Source organism: Diplodia corticola, assembly GCF_001883845.1.
Source record: "Diplodia corticola strain CBS 112549 chromosome Unknown scaffold47, whole genome shotgun sequence".
In the NCBI taxonomy this organism is placed as follows: Eukaryota; Fungi; Ascomycota; class Dothideomycetes; order Botryosphaeriales; family Botryosphaeriaceae; genus Diplodia; species Diplodia corticola.
This window is the reverse complement of record NW_017971526.1, coordinates 140,372-165,466: the sequence shown is the minus strand read 5'-3', so window position 1 is coordinate 165,466 and position 25,095 is coordinate 140,372. Positions and strand designations below refer to the sequence as shown.

Sequence of the window (25,095 nt, the reverse complement as noted above, 5' to 3'; positions counted from 1 at the left end):
ATTGGAACGTGTAGATGAGGCGGGGACTGGGAGAAAGAGGGCCTTTTGCTGTTGTATTCTATCGTGGTTGTTTGTAGGAATCATCAGTCTGGATCAATGGGAGATGATATACGCATACAATATGGTTTGTTACGTACGTGCGACGCGCTGTTGTCTCATTACAACGACTGTCGCCTTCTAGACCTACATGCCCATTTACCGAAGAGAACACGCCGCACAAGGTTGGCTTTTCCTGACTTGAGAGAAGACGTCTTTGCAATGCGATGGGAAAATCCAGTCTTTTCGTAGAATGTGCAAACATCTATCTCAAAGTACATAACTATCACTATGATGATTTCTTAATTGCCTTTACGTATATACAGACCCCCGTTGTCTTGTATACCGTCCACATCGACGAACACTGTACAAGATTCTCTCCACGCACGCCACCATACCTATCCCCTTGTTTGCTGTCGGGAGCTAGGATATGTAGCAAATCACCTGCATTTTACGACATATGAAAGTAGGTTCGTCAAGCTTGATGATGATTCTCTGAGGACATTCCGTCTCAATACACTCAACGATACGATGTTATCCTGTCTCAAGTACCATCTCTGTCTTGTGAAATGTCAACAACAAGAACAGGAGCTTCTCGTCGAAGGACCCATTTCCTTCCGAAACTACTCCGCAAACTTGCGCAACCCGTGGGCTACACAACGGCATTGCATCCCCCCTCCCGAACTGTGCGAGGTAAACGACTTGAAAACGGCTTATACTACGGTGCTTCGGAATAACGCATAGCGGTATGTATTTGATCTTTCTCCATTATCCAGCTCACCTGCTTCCTGCTAATCCCTTTTCTCATGACATTTCCCTCTCGGGTGATTAACACTTAGCTTGTATCTTTGCCGTTCGTTATCCTGCACTTTGAATCATATTGGCAGCACCGCTGATCTGTGTAGTGTCGATCCCCTTTGTACATTGAATTCATTATTGAAAATGGAAATAACACACTCGCCATCTAATACTGCATCTTGATGTACGCTGCCGCAGGGGGCCATCGCCAATAGGATGGCGCAATCAGGGGACGAAGAGAGTCGACGGGGTGGATGTTCGCTGCGGTAGACGTGCAGCATTTAAAGTTGACACTAAAAAAGGGACGGGAGAGAAACACGGAGAAAAAAAAAACATGGCAATCGGCAGGAATACGCATGGGCAGACGGACAGGGCCGTACCTTGACGTCGATCGATTTAGCGGCTGGCCCCCGGGTGCGCATCTGCCGCCGCCAGTCGTCATTGGCTGAACTACAGCATTCACCATGACCCGAAGCAGCCATTCCATGCGTCATCCAATCCTCTACCACACTTTGGTAGTCGGCTCCTCTCGACAATTGACATCACCGTTTGGCAAATTCCATTTGACGGCGTCATGCCACCGTTTCCGCATTCGCAGCTGACAGAACCTGGCAAGTGATAAACGCGGGGGTGGGAGCAGGGTGCAGTGCTTGACATACGTGACATCCCATTCCCGATAGAAACATGTCATCCTCAACAGTATTACCCGGTCTCATCAGGCACTTCCCCTCCACGCCGCTTTCCAGCAAAGCGTCATCCCTACCACCACCAATCCCCTTCCTCCCCGCGTCACGAACAACAACAACAACAACATCGTCGCGCCGCCTCTTCCACCCCAGACCCACAACAACCACCCCACGTCGTCGTCCTCATCCGGCCGAGCACCCCAGACCAAGAGCAGCAGCAGCAGCAGCCCTCTCCACCACCACCCCCTCATCCCTGGCCCTCCCCAGCATGAACGCCATCCGCACCACCATCGCCGAAAACCTCGGCGGGCCGGCCCACGCCCTCGCGCCCAGCGACTCCCAATTCTCGCTGGACGCGGTTCCCGACCTGACGGGCAAGGTGGCCGTCGTGACGGGCGGCAGCGAAGGCATCGGCTACGGGTGCACGCACACGCTGCTCTCGCACAACGTGGCCAAGCTCTTCATCATCTCGCAGTCGGCCGACATCGTCTCGCACGCGCTGGCCGCCATCCGCGCCGAGCTCGGCGCCGCCGCCGCCGCCCGCGTCGAGTGGCTGCCGTGCGACCTGTCCGACTGGGACGCCGCGGCCGACACGGCGACGCAGATCGCGCGGCGCACGCCGCGGCTCGACATCCTCATCTGCAACGCGGCGCGGGGCATCATGACGGCGCAGCGGGCGCCGACGAATGGCGTCGATTTGCACATGGCCGTCAACCACGTCGGCCACAGCGTCGTGACGTCGCACCTGCTGCCGCTGCTCAAGCGCACCGCGGCCGAGGGCCGCTTCGTGCGCGTCGTCCACCTCGGCAGCAACCTGCACGAGCTGGCGCCCGCCGACACGCGCTTCGAGAGCGTGGAGGAGCTGAATCGCGACTTGGGGCCCAACGCGCAGTACGCGCGGTCGAAGCTGGCGGCCATCCTGTACGCGCGCTACCTCGCGGCGCACCTGCGCGCCGAGCATCCGAATGTTCTTGTGAACGCGTCGTTTCCGGGCATCGTGGACACGCGGCAGACGAACGAGCACATCCACGAGGCGTATCCGCTCGGCGGGTACGGCATGAGCGTGCTGGCGGCGCCGTTCAAGAAGAGCGCGATGCAGGGCGCCGTGTCGACCATGTACGCGGCCACGGCGACGGAGCGGAGCGGCGAGTACGTGTGTCCGCCCGCCATCGTGGAGAAGGGGAGCGAGATGAGCGGCGACCGCGAGCTGGGCGAGCGGCTGATGCGCTTGACCAGGGAGTTGGTGGCCGAGAAGACGAGGGAGGCCAGTGTGGAGCAGGGGTGTCCGTTCAAGGATTACTAGGGGTGGTGGGGTATACGGTCTGGATGAAGCGTTCTGCCTTGTTTTGATTGTGTTTCTGGTGGAGCGGGACGGCGTGATGTTGGGTTGCCGGGGGGGCATCGACTGAGATAGCGAGAAGCGAGCAAATCATACTTGTACGTGTATCAGATCAGGAAGTCAGAACATGGTGGCATCATGCTGTGATCAGGCACTCACCATTGTCCCATCAGCACATGGCTCCGACGCAAGGGTCCGCAACGCAAGGGTCCGCAACGGTTATTGGCTGTGGCAGCAACATGTCTGTAACACTTTAGCACGCAATGCATACACTGTCCACAAATAAGCTCGAAATGACCATTAGAGAAAGTCGCAGCTTTCTATGTATTCACAGCCAATCGCTTGCTCACCGACGCCCCCGAACCCAATGACCATGGAATCCCAAAAGAAACGGACCAACACCCTCCTCCCTCTATGAGGCATGCACCAAACACTAGATTTTTGTACCCCGTACTGGAGATAGAACAGATGCTTCGTGGGAAATGGACATGCGCATTAACAAAACTGGCCTGGGAATCATGTTTTACTGAGGAATCTAGGGCTTCAGCTTGCCCTCCTTGCGGTCCTGCTCCACCTTGGCCTTGGCGGCAGCTTCGCGGGCCTTCATCTTGCGCTCCTCAGCCTCGACCATCTCTGTAACCAACGTCAGCACATCATGTCGTGATGTCGGCCCATGTCGGGAGATACGCACCCCTCCACTGATCTTCGCCCTGGTAGCGCTCGTGGTGGATCTTCTTCTCGATGTAGTGCGAGTGGGTGGGGTCGTTGGGGTCGAGCACCTTGACCGTCTCCCAGCGACCGGCACCCTTGTTCGCGTCGTTGGCCTCGAAGGCGAAGCTGGCCAGCAGCACGGCGAGCGTCAGACCCTGGGCGTAGACACGGGCTTGCACCAGCTTCTGCTGGCCTGACAGGTAGGGGTTGCGCGAGACGATGGCAAAGGAGCCGCCCATGGAAGCCAGCCATGCGGCGAAAACGATCGGGTAGCGGTTGTCGGCGGCCCAGTCCTTCAGCTTCTCGAACGATGTCTTGCCGGACTCCAGCAGCGCCTGCTGGGCCCTCTCCTCCTCCTCGAGGCGCTTCTTCTCCGGGTTGGTCTCGATGTCGTAACGGCGCGAGGCGCGATCGGCCGAAATGATGCCTTGATAAAGTCGGTCAGCTGCTTGTTGCCGTGTCTGATGCGAACGAGTAACCGGCTACGTACTGACGAAGGTGCCGCCAGAGGTAACAAGGAAGGTCCGGAAGGGAATTGAGAGCTGGCGGAACATGGGGTATCTCTTCGAGGCAAAGAAAACACCAGCGCCACTGGCTGCCAGACCGGCGATAAGACCTAGGGAGCCACCCTTGACCGTGGCACTGTTTCCCGTCAGCACGCGAGCTCGAGAGCGGCCAGCAAAGTTTTTGATGGATGCGCGCAATCGCAAGGAAGACTCACTTGTAGTGAGCCTGCTCCTCCTCCTTGGTAAGAATCTTCATGGTGACGGTGAATGCGGCGATGGGCGGGAAATTAGTTGAACAATGGGGTATCGGACGGGTTCAATGGCGCGGGGGTGGAGGCTGGCGGGCTGCAGCGGGCTGCAGCGGGGCGACTGGGGCAGCGCTCGTGGGGCAGGTCTCGCGGCGAGGTGGCGGAGGGCAGAGATGTTGTGCGTGGCGACGGGAGAGAGCAGAGAGAAAGGTCGGGGGAGCAGCGGAGTTGAAGGCAATAAGTATGCATGACGTCGGCGAAAAGAGGCAACGGCGGGCGCGCGACACACGCACAATTCTCGGGCTCCACCGAGCGTGGGCCGCACAGGCCGGGAGCGATTATATCACACCATGTCAGGCGCCTTCTGTGTGGTCGCGGCTGCCGCCTGTCTCCCGCCTGTCTCCCGCCTGTCTCCCGCCCGTCTCAGATCCCGCGCTGGCTATCTCCGGCCACCCAAGCTTCCCCGTTCCCCACTTTCTGCACGCCCTGCACGACTGCAGGCGTCGCGAAACTGGCCATGGTCGTGCTATGCCGGCCTGGACACGTCGACCAGCGTTCCATGGTGCGGTGCTCTGGCGGTCCCGAGTCTTCGCGGCGGCAGCGCGTGCGCGGCAGGAGATGCCGATGATGCCGAATCGCCGATGCCGGGCGCCATAGCTCCTGCCCTACGAAAGCTGCCGAACAAGCCGCTCTTTGCGGTAGAAACCGGGGAACCAGCTGGCGGAAGCTAGCAATCCCAGCCGTTGCTTATTTTCGCCTTCTGCTGATTCACCCGCCTGCGTCTGGAAGGCGTCGCCGCCCTTTATACTGTCGTCTTCCGATCCGGCTCGTGGTCGTGGATCTTCATTGGGCTCCACACACCGCACACCTGTCAACACTCGATATCGTCATCGCTTGTGTCATCTATCGCGACGCTTTGTCAGGCCCAAGGTGTTGCAGTTCTCCGACCAATGAGAGGTGCGGCTTTGCGATGAATGAGCATTCAATCCTGCATCTCTCCGTCACTTGTCCAGACTGCCTGAGTCCATGTGTCATGGACATGTTGTTCTTTGCATCCTGTTCCAATCAGACGCTAAGTACCATCTCTCTCTTTCTCTCTCTCTTCAGATTCTGTCCCAGACTGCCCAGCCTTGAATACCAAACATTTCGCTGGAATAGAGTCTTATCTGGTCATCCCCAGTACTCAGCCTGATTACGATGTGATTGGCTCTGTCAGCCAAGGAAGGCATTGCTTTTCGCCCCCGAAATCAACTTCAGCTACAGCCTCGCCATTTTCGTGATCCAACTGCTCCTTGTACACTTCGAAATCCACGCAAACGCCATGCGTTCGCCTCGGGATGGCCATGGGAAGCCAACACCGGATCCGCAAGACGCCAATCCGGACGAAGATCTACTCCATCGCGGACCGCTCGAGGAAATACACGTCCCGCTATTCGAGAAGGAGCCACCCGCCAGTACACAAGCGCCATTCTCGCCCGAAGACTCCAAACAATGGCAAACCACACTCGGCGTGCACGGCCCCCTCCCCCTCGAAGCCACCAAGCGATGGACCCAGAAACTGTCCGCCCTACCGTGCATCAACCGCCGCTACTAGGACAGTGACGCCAGGAAGACAGCTATTCTCAGGATGAACTCTGATTATGAGAATGCCGCATTTACCGTTATCCACGACGCTTCCCTGGTAAACTTTGAGTGGAGAGATGACGGGAGTCCCTGTGTTGCGCTACTCCTCTCTGATTGGTTCACGCGTGGCTGGACCGCAATTGAGCTCTGCATATCCAGACATGTCAAAGTTCTCTTCAAGGACCCAACTTCTCCCCATGGACCACCTCTCTTCAAGGACTTGGACCAGGATGTCCTGCCTTCGGCAAAACACCTTTGCCACCTTGGTGTCCGGAATGCACAACACATCATCACTAAGTTCCGTGGTTTCCGCCGGAGAGATTCAGGTGGAAGGTGGGCATCGATTCCAGCAGATTGGGCCAGGCGCTGATGTTTCGCTTCGGGTCGGATGCTGCGAGGCCTGAGCAGAATGCGAGGGCGGTTCTGAAGCAGTTCGATGCGTGGTTTCGCGAGCATGCTTGAGTCCTCAGCATTGTTTCGCCCCGCTTGTATCTTGCCTCGTAGCCGCGTGCGAGCGAGTAAGATACCCTGGTCGGCCGTGCAGGCAGCCAAGATGTGATGTGATTGGAGAAGTGGGGCCGGGATCAACGCACGTAGGCTTCCAGAAGACTTACCAGCTGAACCACTCCCGCGACCGCCCCGCAGGGTTCACGTCACTCGTCTCGATGATGTGCAACTAGCGGAGATCCGAGCCCTCTCGAGGGGACCAACATCCATGCCTCCTGGTTTCCTCGAAATAATGAGCCGATAAAAGTGGATGCGCAGATGCGCGATGGAACATGGCGGTGCAGCCATGCTTTTTTAAACTCGTTGATCATAGGACTTGGGCGCGCCTATCAGCCTTGCCTCAAGCCAGTCATCCGTCAACACCACCACGCACAAGCCACCAGCCACGTTGAAATGAAAACCAGACCTGCGGTCAAGGTCTGTTTTTGGAGCACCTTTCTGCATAGTTGGAGGTAGGTACGCACAAGCTTTCCAAGTCTCTCTCTCCAGCCTCCAGCCTCTTGCGAATTTAGAGCAGGGAACCTCGTATCTTTTGATGGATCCGAGCCACAGGCGCAGCTGACATCTCACTGTGGTCTAGCCTCATTGCCTGCCCCACCAACTCTTTAGTGAAATACTTAATGGGGTGTGCGGATTTGCGGCCCAGCTTCTAATGGTTGCAACTAAGTCAGACGGTCATGGATGAAGGCCGGGGTCCTGTGAAGCGCCGTTGCAAGTCTGCCCCGGGGGCGGTCTGGCGGCGGTCTGGCGGCGGTCTGGCGTTCGGGCGGCGCCCGCGTGGTGAAGGATGGATCTGGTACCTAGTGCGGCTATGCTACGCGCATTGCGCAGGCCTTTGCAGCCACACGTCCAGCTCCCGCCGGGATCTTCAGGCGTCGGGTGGTTTCTACATAAAGCCCGCCCTTGCCACATATGCACGAAGGGACGCATCTCATTCGGTGTTCGTCAGCCTTGTCCGACATCGTCCTTATGTTCATTGATCAGTTTCGGCTCCATCATGTCGACCCCCGAGCATTCAGCTACGGCTAACCAGATTTTGCATAACGGCGCCTGTGCAAACCACGATTCGACACAGATCAACGGCGATGTTAATAAGCCCAGGTAAGGGCTATCATAGCAGTCAGCAGCTTACGCTGAACGCCGTAGCTTTTCTTCAACCCGTCATGGTCATGGATCATACCATTTCACCGTCAACGACCACAGGTCATGTATTCACGATGGGTCCAATCAACCTTCTCGAAACCCGAGCAGCAACGGCCAACCACGCACACCCATGCGCTCATCAGGCATGGAGAACCCACCACCGAGCCCCCACGACCCGCGCGTCGCGTTCGAAGTCTCTGGTCCCGAGCAACCCCATGGCGAGATGCGCCCGCCCCAAAGGTCTTCAACAATGACCAGCATCAGGAGCTGTTACCTCAAGCTGAAGCATCCCCGGAGCACCGTCGCCATCGTCGGCGCGCTGCTGATCGCACTCATACTGGCGGTTGTTTTGCCGCTGGCTTTTACCTACGACGCGAGGCTGAAGCGCAGCCTTGCGGACGCGACGACGCCGGCTGCAGCGGCAGCGTCGTTAACGTCGCACCGCACAGGGCCGAGCTGAGGCTCGCCTATTTGACGACGATCACATTTGCATCGAATGCAACCCAGGACCCGTAGTACCCCACTTTCGTTTAGATGCACATGCGGGTGATACGCTCCGCATCCCGGCTTCCCAGTGGTCGACACGGATCAGATAAGGACGGAGGCGGTGGTGGTTATACAATGTCACGGATGGCGATGGTGTACAAAGAGGGATCGGGTCTATATCCCATGTGCAATGGTAGCGAAGGACTGATCATGACTGCAGCCTTTAGGTGATAGGTAACCCTAGATAGATGTTTATAAACCGAACAAGGAAAGGACTGAATGATACCATCGTCTTGCCGAAACATGTTCTGGTTGAATAGTCATGTAAGTCGGAACACGACGAATGAGTTGGTTGAGAGACAGTAGGAAATCATAAGAACCGAACCAAGCGAGTGGGATTAAACAGAAGTAGGTAAGGCACCTTGATCTCTCCAATATCAAATTGGTGATTCCATGGGGTAGGTATGCCCGCGCGTGAGGAAAATCCGCTAATGAGATCATCGCCTGTAGGTAGCGAATACAACAGATTGGTAATGAAATGTATACGAAAAAGGAGAACCAAACGAGCGCGAGGATCTCAGGCCTATTTTTTTCCATCAGAGTTCCCGTTTTGTTGACCGAGTCTCTTCGAGATAGTGTCGTTCACGCCCCAAGTATCACCGTTGAACTGCGTAGAATAGCCGCCTGCAGTACCCTTACTGTGACTCACTGATGTCGGGGTCGTGCCGGCTGGTCTATTGATGTCCCCATTCGTCTGCCAGGAATAGTCCCCAGCCGTTTGTCCTTCATACGTGCGAACGATGCCAGCGGCTGGGCCACTCGCAGACTGTCCTTCACCGTGCTGGGCCGAGTTCCCAGGCATGTTCGCCTGTGGAGCAAGTTTCGGGTGACGCTTCTCGAAGTCTTGCTTCAAACTTGAGGCGACAGTTGTTGTTGGAGTGGTCGGAGTCTTGGATGCAGTCTCAGTCTGAGTCTGGGTCCCAGTGTTGGACCGGATCGAAGATTCCTCGGGAGGCATGGCTTTTCAATCAGCCTACGCACGAGGGGCTACACAGATATACTCACAGTCTCAGATAAGGGGTGTGTCGCTTCTATGGTCAATGTGGTCCTCTGGTGCTTGCGGTGTCACTGGAGTCCATGCTGTATCGAGGACAGTAGCCAATTTATCTCCGCGATATGTTGAAGAGCCGCATCGCGAGCATGTTGCCATAACCAGGCAAGCCTTCCCAAAAACCATGCCAAGGGCAGTATGGACGATCCTGCTCAAGCCTAAGGCTTGATGATATACCCATGGCGGCCACGCGTCGGCTTCTGAGTTGCTGTCTTCGCGAGTAGTCGGTGCGCAGTATCATTCACCGGGGTCTAAAACTCATTCTGGCGCTTGTCCGTTTATCCATGGAGTCTTCATCCGGGAATCTGACCGCCTCCATGCATGCGACGAGCTGGCAGACATGATATATTCCCTGTTTTTTTCTCACCGCGGGAATGGTTGCACTTGATCTTCAAAGCCAATGGAAGGTGGACGCACAGGCGCAATGAGGTTCCACGGCATCGTGGGCTTGGTCGCATATAGGGTGATAGCAGCAGCCTAAATGAGGGGTTGCAGCTGCAACCGTGCCGGCAGGCGATTGGAGTGTGATGCGGGGAGTGGTTTGAGGGGACCGGGACGAAGAGTGCTGGATGTGTGAAGAGAGCTGCTGAGGCTCTGGTGGTGCGTTTCGGACGATGCATGCGCGCAATCGTTTGATCGCCCGCTCTGGTTTGTCGGCTGTCTTCCTTGCTTCTGCATATCCAGGCAAACGAATTTTCTGCCTGACATCGCTGATCCAATGAACACCCCTGTTCAGCATGCAGCCAAGCGTCAGCGCCAGCAGATTTATCAGCATCACCAATGATGCGGACTTTGGGTTTCGAGGGCTCAGTGAGCGGCAAAGCCGGTCGTGCAGTTCATCCGCCTCTCTATCTTTTTCCCTTGCTTTTTCTCGGTTCCGTTGCGTTTCCGGGTTGCTTTCGTCCCCCGCCGATGCTTGTCGACAGGGATCTTTTCCGTTTCTGTTTTGATGTGGAGACGTTCCGGCGTCGGTACTCCGTAGTGGTTATGCCCGCATATGCTGTACACGTCCCTCGTGTCACTTCTCGAATGATGGAACCGCTTACCCAAGCGACCGGGTGCTCGCCACCCAGGTCTCCCCTTCCCGCACTTCGAATCCGTGGGCGTGCTGGCGCAATCCCTCAGCCTTGCTCAAGAGAAGAAACTGCACACCTTCCCGAAGCCACACGGAGGCTATGTCAGGCCTGGAGGTGGTGGGGGCTGTTGCCAGCATTGTCCAGCTCGCCCAGATCACCGGAAAGCTGGTCATCTGCCTGAGAGACCTGTCCGACAATGTCCGCCGGTCCTCGGAGCGCTTCCAAAATTACAAACAACGCGCCGACGAACTCCAGCAAATCGTCACCCTCATGAAGGAAAACGACCAGCTCCAATCCGATGCATTGAGAGCTCCGATCGATGCCCTCGTTAGAACCGTCGAGGCCATCTTGAGAGTGCTGGCCAAGAAGTTCGTGACCGACCCGTCCAATCCGTCGACAAAATGGAGAAACCGCCTCAAAGGAGCCCGCATCCCGCAAGCAGAGGCCTTGATATCAGCAAAATTCGACGATCTGGAGCGCCACAAAAGCACGCTGGCACTTGCGATTCTGGAAAACCTCGGAGGCTCCATCCACCGCATCGACGCAAGACTCGCCACCGGCATTCCAGACATCCAGAGCCAAGTGCAGAGAATCGAGAGCACTCTGTTGGCTTGCTCAACCCTCGGCGACCATAGACTTCCATCCGATTGTTGTCTGAGCACGGCCAGAGAGGTGAGGATAGCCTTACATGGCTGACCCCTGAGCGACAGCCAGGAGACAACCCATCTACCCGTCCTGTGAGTTTTTTTTCTGACTTTTGCAGAAGCGTACCGCCCTAGAATATGCCGCCGGTAATGAGGAGGAGCCTAGCCCCGGTCATCTTAGCGCACGTTCAACCGGCTCCACAACCCTAGTGTCCGGTCGGCACTCGGCACCGGACCTTGAAACCGGCCATTATTCACAACACATCGAGTGTTCCCGACAAAAAGAAGTTGGAACCCGACTATATACAGAGAACACATCGCTTGAACGGGCTCTCCAGCTCAATGGCAATGTCGGCATCGACCAGTTCGGCGATCAGAATTTCAACTCACATTGGAGCAATAACAGCGCTACTGGCCAGAGCAAGCAAGTCAATGGGGATGTGTTTGATGCCGATTTCGCAACCATGTTCTTTTCCAGAAGGTAAATTTCCATCATGCATCATTGATACAAGGGCGTTTGCATATTATCAAGGCAGCAACTTATCGGCGTTTCGTTCCGTTCTTTCGGCATAAGTAACCAAATCTTTTGGTTCTTGTTTATTACGATGAAACGCTCCATGAATGAAGATGATGTACTCATAGCAGTACACCTACTGGACTTTGTTCTCGCGAGATTCCATGTATGCTACGGGCTTAACCACAAAAGAGCAGTACATACAATGAATATGATTGCAGATAGCCTCGTCCTGCCGAATATCCTCGGTCCTCCTCCTCCTCCTCCTCGTCCATTATCATTCCGCTATTCGCCCGTATATGAGAGCAAAAAGGAGTCTTGTATAAGCGTTGCTCAGAAATATACTTGCAGAAACTGCAGAAATTGAATCCTTCACCCCGTCTGACAGGTTCACGAGAACTGCGGTCGGTATCCTCGGTGTAAGTATGGCGTGCACTCCGGATTTGCCGCCAGGTTCGCCCATTGGAGAGAGATATAAAGTGTCGCCGCCGAGTCACATTTGCATGATGTTGTTCCACGAGTCTGGAACCTGTTATAGGGGAGGTATGTATGCGCCAAGGGAATGCCCATGGCGAGGCTGAAGTCAACCCCGCTCAGCCTTCTCTTTTCACTCTGCTGCAGTCTTCAGCCCAAGTCAACGAGTTTCGGTTGGTCGCCTCGCTTTTCTCACAGCGTTCAGTGTTTTGGGCCGCTTCCCGCATACCCGCCATATGCGCCGGCTCGTCTCGACGCTCCCAATGGAACCCCACACCGTGGCGCGTCCCCGCTTTTCGAAGAGCTTTGTCTGCGCTGTGCACCTTTTTCTACTTGATGCGCAGCAACAAGGGTGCAAGGCTCAAGGGCGCGAGGCTGTGGGCTTGTGTTCGCTTTATTCAGTCGCCATAATTCACGGTGGCGTCCCCTCGCACCTGATTCTGTCCGATACGTACCATCTCCTCAATGTCCGGTCTTGAGGTTATCGGAGCTATTGCCAGCGCCTCACAGCTCTTGCAATACACCGTGACCCTCGTCAACAACCTTCAAACGCTATACCGCAATGTCGAGCACGCCGGCGAACGCTGCAGTCTCTACCGCGAGCAGATCGATCAACTCCTCCAGATAACGGATCTGCTAAAATCACTAGAGGAAGTACTGTGCTTCGACACGGTTGCGCCCCACGTCCGAGCACTTGTGAAAACCACCGAGAGTATCGACGAGGCGCTGAGACAAGGCGGTGCCGGAGACATCTCACGACGGTGGAGAAGACTATTGAAGGCGCGGCAGTGGGGCAAGGCAGAAGACATGATTCTGAAAGCGTTTGCCGATCTGGAGCGCGAGAAAAGCTGCCTCACTCTCAGCATCCTTGCCAACTATGGGGGCCTAATGGGCCGGATCGATAGAAATATCGGCGACGGCCTCCCTCAGCTACAAGAGCAGGTTGGGAGGATCGAACGGACGCTGAGCAGCTGCTCCGCTATTGTCCAAGAGGGAGAAAGAATCAAAGAAACGTCCGCCTTTCTCGACAACCACGCTTGTTCCCAACCATCCAGCTTCGGGATGCGCAAGGCTGACGACGACGGCAACAAGGAGGTATGTATTGATTCCCTGAATGCAAAGCAGACGCTAACCATTCAAAGCTCGTTCTCCGAGGAGTGCAGGCTCTCCAAGCGAAGCCGCCAGACCAGAGCTCCAACGACGGCTTTCAGACGCCGAGCCTGGACGAATCAATCCTCGCCGTCCAGCGGCACGATTCGGAACGGAGCGATAGCGGCTATGAAAGCCTTCGGGGGAGCACTCTTGCGGATGAGCCCCGGCCTCCGACGCGGTCATGGATTGGAAACCGGGTTCTCGACGGGGCCATGCAGATAAACGGCAACGTGGGGGAAAAAGACGCCATCGACTCAGCCCTGGTCAACTGCCACTGGGGCCAGAACGAGGCGAGGGACCAGAGCAAGCAGGTCAACGGGGAGATCCTGGATGCCAAATTCGCCGCCATTTTCTTCTGTCAGCCTCAGCCGCTGAGCGCCTGACGTGCTCGGACATTTCTTCGTTGCTTTGGGAGGTTCCGTCTATCATACATATCGATATTTGCGGTATAATGACACATGGCGATGTTTTGACAGCCTGGTTATCTCAACGGCGGGAGCTGAAGAGCGTGCTTCGCCTCAGCCTTGCCATGTCTGTGCTCACCATCTGACCACCCCCTCTTCCCAATATGGCGCCGGTGGGCCACAAGGCAATCGCGAGGCTGATAGCAAGGAAAGAAGCAAAACTGGAAGGATTCACGAGGCAGCGAGGCTCCCCGGTCACCATGCCACCCCGAATCGGGACAAGATGAGCATGATCAGCTTGAGGCTGTGAAAGAAAATTCGCAACGACGTAACTACCTACATGCAGAAGGCTGAAATTTTAAGCGGGGCTGAGCTGCGTGCGGCGAAGCAGCCATGCAGCCTATGACCCGGCCGCGATGCCATCCAGCTACATGGAGCCACGTTTAACAAGGATATTGGCAACAACGCTCTCGGAGACGTAGATACAAGACCACCAATGGCTCATGCATCATGCACTCGACCCGACCCCGTCAGGCCAACATGTCTTCAAGCATCCCCCCAGCCTCGTACAAACAAACAAGGCAGAATCCACAAGCCAACACACAGGAGCCCAGCTCTCAACAACCCGACGCAGACAGATAAAGCACCGTGTCCAAAATCCCCGGCCACCTCCCCAACAGCCCATCGTCCATCTCCCCCCTCCACGCCACGATGCCATCCGGCCTCACCAGCACCGCGCCCTCGTCGCTGACCCCGCGCTGCCTCCGCCAGCTGCCATCCACGTCCCTCCAACCCCCCTCATGCCCGACGACCTCCACCTTGACCAACCCGCTCTCAAACGCCTCCCACCCCGCATCCTTCCTCCCCACCAGCAACACCATCCGACTCAACGGCACCAGATCCCTCACCGCAACCCTCTCCCCGCCCTCCTTTCCTTCCACCCACGCATGCGGCAAATGATGCCCCGCCACCGTCGACGCCCTATAAAACTCCGTCTCAAACTCCAACCCATCGCCATCCCCGCCATCCGCCCCCTCCCTCAGCTGTCCCGCATGCCTCGTCCTGACCCCCTCGCCCCAATGGTCCGCCTGCGGGTAGAACCAGCCGACCTCCGTTCCGGGCGCCTTGAACTCGGTGTCGAGCTGTTTCTGCGCGGCGCGGACGGCGTCGCGCTTGGCGCGGTGGAGCGGGTGTTGGGCGTCGAAGAAGGGGGCGATGGCGGCGGCGTTGTCCGCGGCGGAGCGGTCGGCGCCCATGCCGAGGGCGCGGTCCATGTCGAGGGAGTGGCTGCGGAGGTTGTGCAGCGAGGAGGCGGCGGCGGCGGCGCCGATGGGGCGGCGCTCGGCGGAGTAGCTGGTCAGGAGGGCGTCGTAGTGGGAGTGGGAGTGATTGGCGTCTCCGTCGGCGCCGCTGAGGGCGAGCTCGAGCTTCCAGACGAGGTTGTGCGCGTCCTGCACGCCTGTGTTCATGCCGAGGGCGCCCCAGGGGGGGATGCGGTGGGCGGCGTCGCCGGCGAGGAAGACGCGGCCGGTGCGGCCGACGCGGTAGCGCTCGGCGGTGATGGCGTTGACGTTCCAGTGGCTGAGGCTGATGACGTCGACGGGCAGGCCGGGCAGGTTCAGCGTCGCGCGCAGCCGGGCGACCATGGTGTCGCGGTCGAAGGCGGCCGGGTCCGTGGCGATGAGGGCGCAGGCGAAGACCCACTCCTGCGACTCGGGCGGGTGGGCGTCGAGCGGCCACGGCCCGATCTGGTACAGGAAGCCCGTGTTGGTGCTGCCGCCCATGGCCGGGGAAGTGAACCAGGTCAGGAAGTTGCGTGGGTCTGGGTGGAGGGCGCGGAGCTGGGGGGCGCGGATGTGGGCCGTCACCATGTGGAAGATGTCGGCTTCGCCCTCCCAGGCGACGCCGAGCTTGTTCGTCATGCTGCGTCCGCCGTCGGCGACGATGGCGTAGCGGGCGCGGATGAGCTGCGTGTCGTCGGGAGAGGTGCTCTTGGTGGGCTTGACGGTGAGGAGGACGTGGTCATGGTCGGCGTCTGAGACGTCTGTGACTTCTTTGCCATAGTGAATGCCGTATGGATTCAGCTCTTTGGCGCGGCGCGAGATGATGGGCTCCAGGCGGATTTGGGGCAGGATGGAGTAGCGCGACGGGCTGTGCTTCGCGTACTCTTCTGCGTACTGGCCGAGGCCCCAGGCATCTCGTGAGACGATCTCGCGGCCAGAGGAGCCAAGGTCGGTGTACCAGGCGGTGCGGCCGGCAATGTCGGGGGGCGCGGCAACCTTGTAGATGTCTTGCTCGATGCCCATGACGCGGAAGATCTCCATGGTCCGCTGGTTGATTCCGCATGCCTTGGGATGGATCGAAGTCCCGCTGTGACGCTCGAAGACGACATTAGGAATTCCGCGCAGGGACAGAAGGATGGAAGCGGATAGTCCAACAAGGCCGCCACCAATGATGGCGACTGGATAGATGGAGTCCGAGGGAGACATTGGCGACCCCTGGAGCAGTCAATTGAACTTTTCACCGTGGAAATTCAGCGCAGTACAGGAGAAGTGGGTGGGAACAGGATGAAACAGTGTTTTCTCGCTCTTTCTCTACTTCAGACAATGCCCGAGTCAGTGCTTCTCCGATCACGGATGACGTGGCGGGCAATTCTAGGTGGTGATGAGCAAAGGAAAATGGGGTGGACATGAGAAACGTGGGGGAGGAGATTTCCGCATGGATTTGTTTGATACTTCATGTTCATGGATGTTCTGTAGCGGCGCTCACGTAAGGGCCCAGCGTGGAAGGTGGGGTCAACCAACCCCGGCGCATGTCGGCAACGTCTTTGCTCCACCGTCAGCATCACAGCCATCCTCCAATCATGCGACCTGCACCTCTGCGAGAGTTCGAGATGGCCTAAACTTTCCTACGGCGTGGCCTTCAGCAGAGCTGGAGCCAGAGCCGGAGCCGGAGCCGACAAGCGATAGCCGCTGCACCTGAGGAATCGTTGACCGCAACCCATCTCCAGCTTGCGAGGGGACAATCTTTGCAAAGTAAGTGCTGACTGGACATTGGTCCAAGGAACGAACAAACCCCGGCTTATGGCCCGGCTGACATGATCGGGTCGGACAGTGAAAGGAAGAGAAGAACGAGACGGGGAGCTAGTATAGAGATGACAGGAGCGGCAAGCGTCATGGAAAACCAGCTCGTGTCATCACGACCTCGACAGTCGGAACGAGACATGACCTCACCTGCGGCTGATATAACAGGCCATGTCGTGCGGCTCCACTACCGAGCGATGCGCGAATTGTTGGGCATTCCTGGCGAACATGGCCGGCAGAATTTGCTGCAGCTGCCACTTGGGTGCCGGGCGGCGGGCGAAACTTCCTTTTATGCGCGGCAAAGCGCGTGTTTGCCGCAGCCGCCGGAAAAGAATCCGACTCCACAGCCACCTACGTCGACTGCACGAACATCTACCTCCGCACTCGATAGAGCCGGCAACGGGCGTCTCAAGCGTCGCCACGACGTGTCCGCCGAGTCTCCCCTCGTCTGGACCGCCATGAGGTGCATGCGCCTGGAAGTAGGTGAGTGAGGTGGTGGTGAAGTGGCACGAGGGGCGAGATACGACGTGCACGGCCATGCAGAACGAGCTGTCGATCGGCTAAACGTTGCGGCGCCGCGAGCGGCAAGACCGAAAGAAACCAGGTCGATACAAAACAGTCGCCTTCAGTGCCGCTGTGGTGCAATGTCGCCCCGATATCGCTCATGCGGCACCGGGTTGCCCGCCGCCAGCCCGCTCCCGACGTCCAATGCCACTGCAACCACCCGCCCGTTTGGCCATCTCAACCCTCACCCCGTCCGCTGTCGGCGACACCCCTGGCCACCAAGTCACGATAAGCCCGCTCGTCTCGCAACCGCAGCCAATCCGCAAGAGGACGCCACCGTCCGCCATGCTTCGGTGATCCGCGATCCACCCCGCCCCAGATCGTGCCTCAATGGGAAGTTCAGTACCATCCGTCAGAAATCTTTCGCCTTAGCGGCGGTAAGATCGACGCCAGAGACGGCCGCCTACCCGCTCACCGTTGCACTCGAAATTGACTCATAAGCAAATGCATTCCTCTTCATTCGCTCCCGTCTTTTTTGAAGACCCAGTGCTTCTTGCGACTTCTGTTGGTAGCAGTCTTCATGCCTTTGTTCCCAGTCCTTCGTGTATAAGGAGCCTCGAGCCTCGTAATATTTGCTTCTCGTTATCCACCTGCAGTCCCCTGCCTGCCTCCCTCCCCAGCACGTCATGTCCCGCTTCGAGGCCATCTCCGCGCCCGGTGCCCCGGTCGAGGAGGGCCAGGACATGCCGACTCCATGTCCGCCTCCACCAGAGAAGGCCAAGACCTCGCTGCCGGGAGCGGCCCGTCGCGGATCGGGCGCCGGTAGTATCGATCTGGAGAAGCAGCCGACGGTCGACGAGGGCAGACCCACCCTTGAGCACACCATCTCCCATGTCACGACGCACGACATCGCTCACATCCCCACCACCCACACTGGCGGTCCTCCCGTCAGCGACGAGATCTACGATAAATTCTCCCTGACTCGTAAAAACATCATTACCGCCGTCCTGTCCTTTTGCGGCTTCCTGGCACCCATCTCCAGCACTACCGTCTTGGCCGCCATCCCGGAAGTCGCCGAGACGTACCACAGCAACGGCACCACCATCAACATCAGCAATGCCTTATACATGTTGTTCATGGGCATCTCGCCCATGTTCTGGGGCCCGATCGGCCAGGTGTACGGTAGAAGATGGGTACGCAAAGAACACTTGCTCGAACCAACCTCTTCCAAGCCCCAACTTTCCGATGTGTGAAACTGGTCTGATTCTTGCTGTCGTAGGCCTCACTAGGAAGCGCGTTCCTCTTCACTGCCTTCTCCGTCGGCACAGCGCTAGCGCCCAATCTCGCTTCCTTCTTCGTCTTCCGCATCATGACCGCCGTCCAAGGCACCTCTTTTCTCATCATCGGCTCCTCCTGCATCGGTGACATTTTCCGACCCGTAAGCACCCGAACAGCCGAACCCACAATACCCTTTTCTCTCACCTCTCACTGACATTGATCCATCGAACCAGACCGAGCGCGGCACAGCACTGTCCTGGTTCCTCTCAGGAACCCTAGTCGGACCGGCCTTTGGCCCCTTCATCGGCGGCATCATCGTGACGTTCCGCTCGTGGCGCGACATCTTCTGGCTGCAGACGGCACTGGGCGGCTTCGGCTTCACTCTGATCCTGTTCCTGCTGCCCGAGACGACGCATTACAAGCGGTCGGTCGAGTTCAAAGGGCTAAAGACGAAGGAGAAGATGGCCAAGATGTGGCATTGGACGAATCCGTTCCGCGTGCTGCGGCTGTACCGCTACCCCAACCTCATCACCGTTGTATGTTGCTGTCTTGCCTGCCCGCCCCTCCATTTCTGCCCCCTTTTTTCCTCTCGGACCTCTAGTTCTATGAGATGGTTCCGACAGCAGAGAAGGACCCTCTCTCCCTCTCCTCCTCACTGATATTCAAAAACACACACAACTAACACACCCCACAGGGCCTCGCATCCTCCGCCCTCGTCTGGAACATGTACTCGCTCCTCACGCCCATCCGCTACGTCCTCAACCCGCGCTTCCACCTCACCTCGCCCATCCAATCCGGCCTCTTCTACATCGCCCCCGGCTGCGGCTACCTCTTCGGCACCTTCTTCGGCGGCCGCTGGGCCGACCGCGTCGTGCACAAGTACATGCGCAAGCGCGGCGGCGAGCGCGTGCCCGAGGACCGCCTCAACTCGTGCCTGCCCTTCCTCGGCGGCGTCATCCCCGCGTGCATGCTCGTGTACGGGTGGAGCATCGAGACGGCGAGCGGCGGCGTCCCGCTGCCCGTCGTCACCATGTTCTTGCAGGGCGTCGCGCAGCTGTTTTGTTTTCCGTCCCTCAACACGTATTGTCTCGACGTCATGCAGGCGCAGAGCGCAGAGGTCGTCGCGGGGAATTACGTCATCAGGTACGTTTTTGCGGCGCTGGGCAGCGCGCTGTGCTTGCCTGCCATCGAGCGCATCGGCGTCGGCTGGTTCTCGACCATTTCGGCGGGGTTTTTGGTGGCGGCGATGGGGCTGACGTGGTTGACGACGAGGTATGGGAGGCAGTGGAGGGATGACGTCGATGCGAAGAAGAAGATGGAGAGGAGGGTTAAGGCTGGTGAGGGGCGGAGGCGTGCTGAGGAGGAGGAGGCGGAGGGAGAGGAGAGTGTGTGAGGGTTCGTGGTTGGTGGTGGTGGTGGCTGAGACGGGCGGCAGCCTTTTCTTTTGCTTCTTCTTCTTCTTCCCCCCACGTTGCGCCCCCTATGATCATCGTGCTTTTTTTGAGACAATGGCTTATGGGAGCTCGAGCTGTGGGCTCCGCACGGTCGGTCGGCTTCAGTCGGTCGATGACTGATGAGAGTGATGCGAGAAAATTGTGCGGGACTGCTCGGACCATCATCTAAAAGGGAATGACGAACGGTATAGAATGGTACACTTAGAGGTTGGTTGGTTGGTTTGAATCCCCATTGTCGCTGACCAGGAGAGGGTAGGTCTCAGTGCCTGGTCTATGTTCGTAGTTCCTACTTTCCGCTTGTTTTTTTTCTTGTTTTTTCTCTCTCCCACTTGGCTCTCCCTTTTACTTACGGAGAGACACTGCATGCTTCTCATTTGCTCACAATCATAGTGAGGATACCCGGAGGCGTTGAGCGTATGATGACAATGATGATGATGCGTACGAATAGTAAGACCTAAAAGATATAGAAAATCTCTCACTTTGAAACCTCATTGGGAGCTTGCTACGTGACTTCATTTCCTAATGCGGATGAGCAGACGTCGTGCTGTCAGGCTAAGTGATGACATAAGCCTCGTCGACCACCGACAATTCCGAACCAGCCGGTGAAACGCATGCGGGTTGCCGGTCTCGACCCGATTCCTGTTTGATGGTGTTGCCTCGAGGACTCCGCCTTTCCCTCGGAGAGCTCGACTAGCTCGAAACAATCTCCGAAAGGACCTGGCACAACGTGGTGTCGGTTCGTATTTACTGTGCATCAATAATCTCGAAGTCAGTGCCAAGATGAGGCTCTAATGCAGAGAAAGGAACAAAAAAGGGGGTGAGCAGCAACCGGTCAGCGGCGAAGCTTTTTTTGGAGTCGTGCATCAAGGCAAAGGGTGGTGGTGCAAGCAAAATGGTCGTCACACGTCGGAGCCGCGAGCAAATTCAAGGACCCTTATGCCGCCATGTTTGATGAGATGAATCTCGCCAAGGGGCAGGTCGACGCGGGATCTTGGTGTAGGGTGTCGCGAGAAGGCGTGACACAAAGACACAGAAGAAGCGTGAGGCGGCGCACAGCTGATCGGCCACGCAGTGCAACCGACCTCGGGACAGGCGGCGCGGGACGGGAGGCTTGCAGCATCTGCGCTGCACGACCGACGACTCTGACCGGCTGGGGTTTACGGGACTTTTGTGGAGCGAGTGCATCTCGGGCGCGGGCACCTGCTTGCGCTGACAGGAGCTGTTTGTCTCTGCAGACACGTCGGGGCGGGGAAGGGATCCGGTCGAGCAGCGGAATGGATCGACAAGTCATGCCGCGGGTGCGACACGATCCGGGGATTTGAGAATTTGGGGCTGACAACAAACTGTGCTCAACGTGTTGGCCATGGCAAATGCTGCTGGATTGGCGTCTTCACGGTTGCTCGAAGTGGTATGACGGCTGATGCCATTTCGAGCAAGACGCCAAGACGCAGGCCTGGTGGTTAAGCCGCAATAAGACTTCCTTGCAACCGATCGGGACGATACGAGATGTTGCCATTGATGAGCGCGGTCTTTGCGATGGGGGCATCAGGCGGCGTGCTTAGCGAAGCGCGTGGCGGTGGTGATGAAGATTCGGGGGCTGGTTGAGGGGCTGGGTACGATGGAGGCGGGCCGACAACTGGCAACGATTTTCGCGATCCACAAATGGAGCGAGCATCAGTGGAGCGCTGCCGCCGTCAGCCCAGCCGGAAGTCGGTCGCTGCGGTGTGCACGACTCGCGAGCAGATGGAGCGGCGCGTGGGCCCGGCTCAGCAACGCTGGATCGCGCCGTGTTGTTGGCAGCAGCATTCCGTGGTTCGCGAGGGGGCGCGAGGTGGCCTGGAGCGAATCAACGCAGATGCAGTGCAGAAGCGGCATGCGTTGCGGCACAGAGCCGCGGTGCGCTCTCGGCCTGTGCCTTGTCGGCGGCCGGGAACGCGTCTGACAGTCTGCAAGGCTCGCCCAGGCGCGCCCGCCGGCACCGCTGGGCACCGCTGGCTACCGCTGGCTACCGCTGGCCGCTGCCGGCCTGCCGCCCCGCGACATTTCCCCATTGGGCGGCGCCAGCCATGACGTCGCGCCGGGGCCCATGCGCTCAACCGCAGCAGCAACGGCGCTGCACCACCACCGCCTGGCCGCCAGACGGCCGACCGCGCTCACCTGCGCGTGTGAGAGTGTGGGTGCCATTGGATGCGCCCGCCCGCTCGTTCTCCAGCGCGCTCGCTGCAGGTCCTCGCAGCCCAGCACCTGCACGCCACGTTTCAGGGCGCTCTCCTTGCGCGCGTCGCTTCCTGTTCCTGACGTGCAAAGGAGGCCCGGTGCCACTGGGCAAGCGCGGGTGCACCGCTGCTGGTAGCACTGCAGATCGCTGCGCCAAACAACGCGCCTTCCGCGCCCTTGGGCTCTTGCGTTTGCCCGCTTGCCCGTCTGCGCTTCGGCAGTCGGCGCATTGATCTATCATCCCACCACGCTTGGCAGGGCTCCACTTGCTATCCGCGATTCCTCTAGGCCGTGCTTGCCTCCCCACAACCTCCACACCCTCCTTTAAATTTCCTAGTCAGCCCGGCCCAGCCTCTTCTTTTCTTCTTTATCTGCCAACGAGAGGACGCCCCCGTGCTCTCTTTTCCTTCGTTCAACTTCCTCGCCGCCATGAAGCTTCCCTCGCTCACCCTGGCCGCCACCCTGGCCGTGCTTGCCGCCGCCTCTCCCTTGACCACCTCCGCCCATGGTGCCTGTGCCAAAGCCACCCCGTCCCCGAGCCCGTCCTATCTGCCGAGTCTCCATGCCCGCCAGAACACCACCGGAAGCCCGTGCTCGGTCCTCAGCTCCGTCGTCAACAATGGCCAGGTTTCGGCCGCCACTCCCACCGTTCCGGCTGCTCTTGCCTACGACTGCCTCATGAGCGCCCCGCTCAACAAACCCGCCGCCATTGAGCTCCTCGACAGCATGAAGCCCTACCTTGACTGGCAGAGCACCCAGGCCTATCTCAAGAACCCGCCCGCCGAGTATGCCGAGAAGGTGCAGCCTTCCGTCGACCTCATGCAGGGTCTCGACGATCTCGCTGCCGACGTCAATGCCGACAAGTTCGTCGGCGAGTACGAGTTCGGTTGGGCCCTCTACAACCTCATCCTGTCCGCTCACGACGGTCACCTGGTTTACGTCCCTGACTCGGTCGGCGCCATCGTCACGTGGGGAAGGCCCATCTCTCTCGTTTCCATCTCCGAGGACGGCCAGAAGCTTCCTGTTCCCTTCGTTTACCAGGACATCTTGGCCGCTTCGTTGCCCAACTCTACCTACACGCCCTCGGCTGTTTTGAAGATCGACGACGAAGATGCCGCCACTTATCTCAAGAAGATAGGCCAGTACGGATCGCTCCAGGACCCCGATGCTCTGTTCAACAACTTGATGTACAGCTTGCCCCAGATCCAGCTCGGCTCCACTGGCGCCAGCACCGGCATGTTCTCTGGAGGTGGTCGTGGTCGCTGGGTCTACCCTGGTCCCACGACCAAGCTTGACTTCGCCAACGGTACCTCCCAAACTTTTGAGAACTTTGCTCGTGTCCTGGTCTCATTCCGCAACGTCGAGAACGGCACCGCTCTGGGAGAGCGCTACTTCCTCTACGACTCTGGAGCTACTGCTCACGCCATGGCCATGGCCGCTGATGCCAAGGACAAGTCCCGCATCCAGGCTGCGAACATGAACGTTGACGAGCCCCAGGACGACACCTCCGTCAACCAGATGAATGTGCATGTTGCCGCAGCTGCCGATGCAGCCGCCACGACCACTCGGGCGGTGACGCGCGCAACGCCTGCTCCTGGCTTCCCTACCCCGGTCATCTTCCAGAAGAACAACCTCATCGCCGGTTACTACCTCGAGGGTGAAGGTTACGAGGACATTGCTGTTCTCTCCGTTCCTTCGTTCGTCAGTTCCAGCTACGCCGAACTCGACTTCCAGCGCATCGGCACTGCGTTCATCCTCGGCGCCAAGGCTGCTGGCAAGACAAAGCTCATCATTGACCTGAGTGCCAACGGAGGCGGAACCATCCTGCAGGGCTACGACATGTTCAAGCAACTGTTCCCGTCCATTCTGCCGTACGGCGGCACCCGCTTCAGGGCTCACGAGACGCTCGACCTGCTTGGCCAGAAGTTCTCGTACCTCTCTGAAGGCTTCCCCCGTGAGCCTGAGATCGTGCAGGAGAACTACACCATGGCCGACATTGTCTCCAGCGTTTTCAACTACCGCACCGACGCTGATGTGGACTACAAGCCCTTCACCTCTTGGGCTGAGAAGTATGGCCCACATGCGAACGAATACGACAACTTCACCTCCATCATCCGCTGGAACATGTCGGACCCGCTCAACGTTCTGAACAGCGGAGGCATTGAGGTCAGCGGCTACGGCAACCGCAGCAACTTCACCGATCAGCCTTTTGAGTCGACCAACATGGTCCTCCTCTACGACGGCTACTGTGCATCAACCTGTGCCATCTTCTCGGAGCTGATGCGCCAGCAAGGCAACGTTTCTTCCATCGTGGTTGGCGGTCGCCCGCAATATGCTGCTCAACAGGCTGTTGGTGGCGTCAAGGGCTTCAACAACTTCAACTGGGCCGCCATCCAGCAGTGGGTCTATGAGGCCTATCAGTACGCCAGCCCCGAGGAGCAGACCAAGTACAACGCGACGTACCAGGCCAACTACACCAGCTATGTTCCCTTCAACCGTGCGGCCACTGATCCCAACGTCAACGTTCGCGACGGCCTCCGCCAAGGTGACGACACGGGTACTCCGCTTCAATTCACCTATGAGACGGCCGATTGCCGCATGTTCTACACTGCGGAGATGACACTTGACATCACGGCGGTTTGGAAGGCGGCTGCTGACAGCAAATGGGGTGACGTCAGTCGCTGCGTGTCTGATGCTCCGAGCTCCAAGAGGAGCGACCAGCTCACCAAGAGAGCCATGGTGCCACGCATGGCCAAGCGTGATACCTCGTTGGAGGACAGCCTGAAGCTTTTCACTGACGTGACTGCTGTCCGTTTTGACGGCGATGCTTTCATGGCACCTTGAGCGGTTCTTTTCTTCTCTTCTTGACCAACTTTTCTATTACCCTTTTCTCCTTTTTTTAATTCTCACCAGCGATTCTTCAGCATGGTAGGTAGAGGGGAGCACTGATACCAACTTCACGAACGACAAAAGTTTGATGCATGCATGGGGGACCGGACTAGTGCTTTTGTCACCCCATTTTCTCTTTCGATTGTAATGTTTACTTCTGCATTTTGAACGATTGATGGGCCCGAAGCAGAAGTGGGACAGTAGCTTGGGCA

The 25,095-nt window shown here is 58.0% G+C and overlaps 8 protein-coding genes across 8 annotated transcripts; 5 read left to right on the top strand and 3 right to left on the bottom strand.

Moving 5' to 3' along the window:
- Positions 1 to 1,518: 1,518 nt before the first annotated feature.
- Positions 1,519 to 2,823, top strand: BKCO1_4700053 (retinol dehydrogenase 12; the record flags this gene model as incomplete). Its single annotated transcript, XM_020276406.1, has 1 exon — positions 1,519 to 2,823. The coding sequence occupies one exon, from the start codon at positions 1,519 to 1,521 to the stop codon at positions 2,821 to 2,823; it is 1,305 nt and encodes a 434-aa protein (XP_020127736.1).
- A 571-nt stretch (positions 2,824 to 3,394) lies between these two features.
- BKCO1_4700052 (mitochondrial hypoxia responsive domain containing protein) lies at positions 3,395 to 4,332 on the bottom strand (the record flags this gene model as incomplete). The annotated part of the gene is made up of 4 exons (XM_020276405.1): positions 3,395 to 3,492; positions 3,551 to 3,997; positions 4,061 to 4,212; positions 4,292 to 4,332. 4 exons carry the CDS (start codon positions 4,330 to 4,332, stop codon positions 3,395 to 3,397), a joined length of 738 nt encoding a protein of 245 aa, XP_020127819.1.
- A 4,334-nt stretch (positions 4,333 to 8,666) lies between these two features.
- BKCO1_4700051 (uncharacterized protein) lies at positions 8,667 to 9,101 on the bottom strand (the record flags this gene model as incomplete). Its single annotated transcript, XM_020276404.1, has 1 exon — positions 8,667 to 9,101. One exon carries the CDS (start codon positions 9,099 to 9,101, stop codon positions 8,667 to 8,669), a length of 435 nt encoding a protein of 144 aa, XP_020127818.1.
- Positions 9,102 to 10,369: 1,268 nt separating this feature from the next.
- On the top strand, positions 10,370 to 11,399 carry BKCO1_4700050 (uncharacterized protein; the record flags this gene model as incomplete). The annotated part of the gene is made up of 2 exons (XM_020276403.1): positions 10,370 to 10,942; positions 11,034 to 11,399. The coding sequence occupies 2 exons, from the start codon at positions 10,370 to 10,372 to the stop codon at positions 11,397 to 11,399; spliced, it is 939 nt and encodes a 312-aa protein (XP_020127737.1).
- A 968-nt stretch (positions 11,400 to 12,367) lies between these two features.
- Positions 12,368 to 13,437, top strand: BKCO1_4700049 (uncharacterized protein; the record flags this gene model as incomplete). Its single annotated transcript, XM_020276401.1, has 2 exons — positions 12,368 to 12,997; positions 13,045 to 13,437. The coding sequence occupies 2 exons, from the start codon at positions 12,368 to 12,370 to the stop codon at positions 13,435 to 13,437; spliced, it is 1,023 nt and encodes a 340-aa protein (XP_020127772.1).
- A 638-nt stretch (positions 13,438 to 14,075) lies between these two features.
- BKCO1_4700048 (aromatic ring hydroxylase) lies at positions 14,076 to 15,947 on the bottom strand (the record flags this gene model as incomplete). Its single annotated transcript, XM_020276400.1, has 1 exon — positions 14,076 to 15,947. One exon carries the CDS (start codon positions 15,945 to 15,947, stop codon positions 14,076 to 14,078), a length of 1,872 nt encoding a protein of 623 aa, XP_020127771.1.
- Positions 15,948 to 17,731: 1,784 nt separating this feature from the next.
- On the top strand, positions 17,732 to 19,716 carry BKCO1_4700047 (mfs general substrate transporter; the record flags this gene model as incomplete). Its single annotated transcript, XM_020276399.1, has 4 exons — positions 17,732 to 18,238; positions 18,325 to 18,483; positions 18,557 to 18,859; positions 19,018 to 19,716. 4 exons carry the CDS (start codon positions 17,732 to 17,734, stop codon positions 19,714 to 19,716), a joined length of 1,668 nt encoding a protein of 555 aa, XP_020127774.1.
- A 2,707-nt stretch (positions 19,717 to 22,423) lies between these two features.
- On the top strand, positions 22,424 to 24,838 carry BKCO1_4700046 (peptidase s41 family protein; the record flags this gene model as incomplete). Its single annotated transcript, XM_020276398.1, has 1 exon — positions 22,424 to 24,838. The coding sequence occupies one exon, from the start codon at positions 22,424 to 22,426 to the stop codon at positions 24,836 to 24,838; it is 2,415 nt and encodes an 804-aa protein (XP_020127773.1).
- Positions 24,839 to 25,095: the final 257 nt, after the last annotated feature.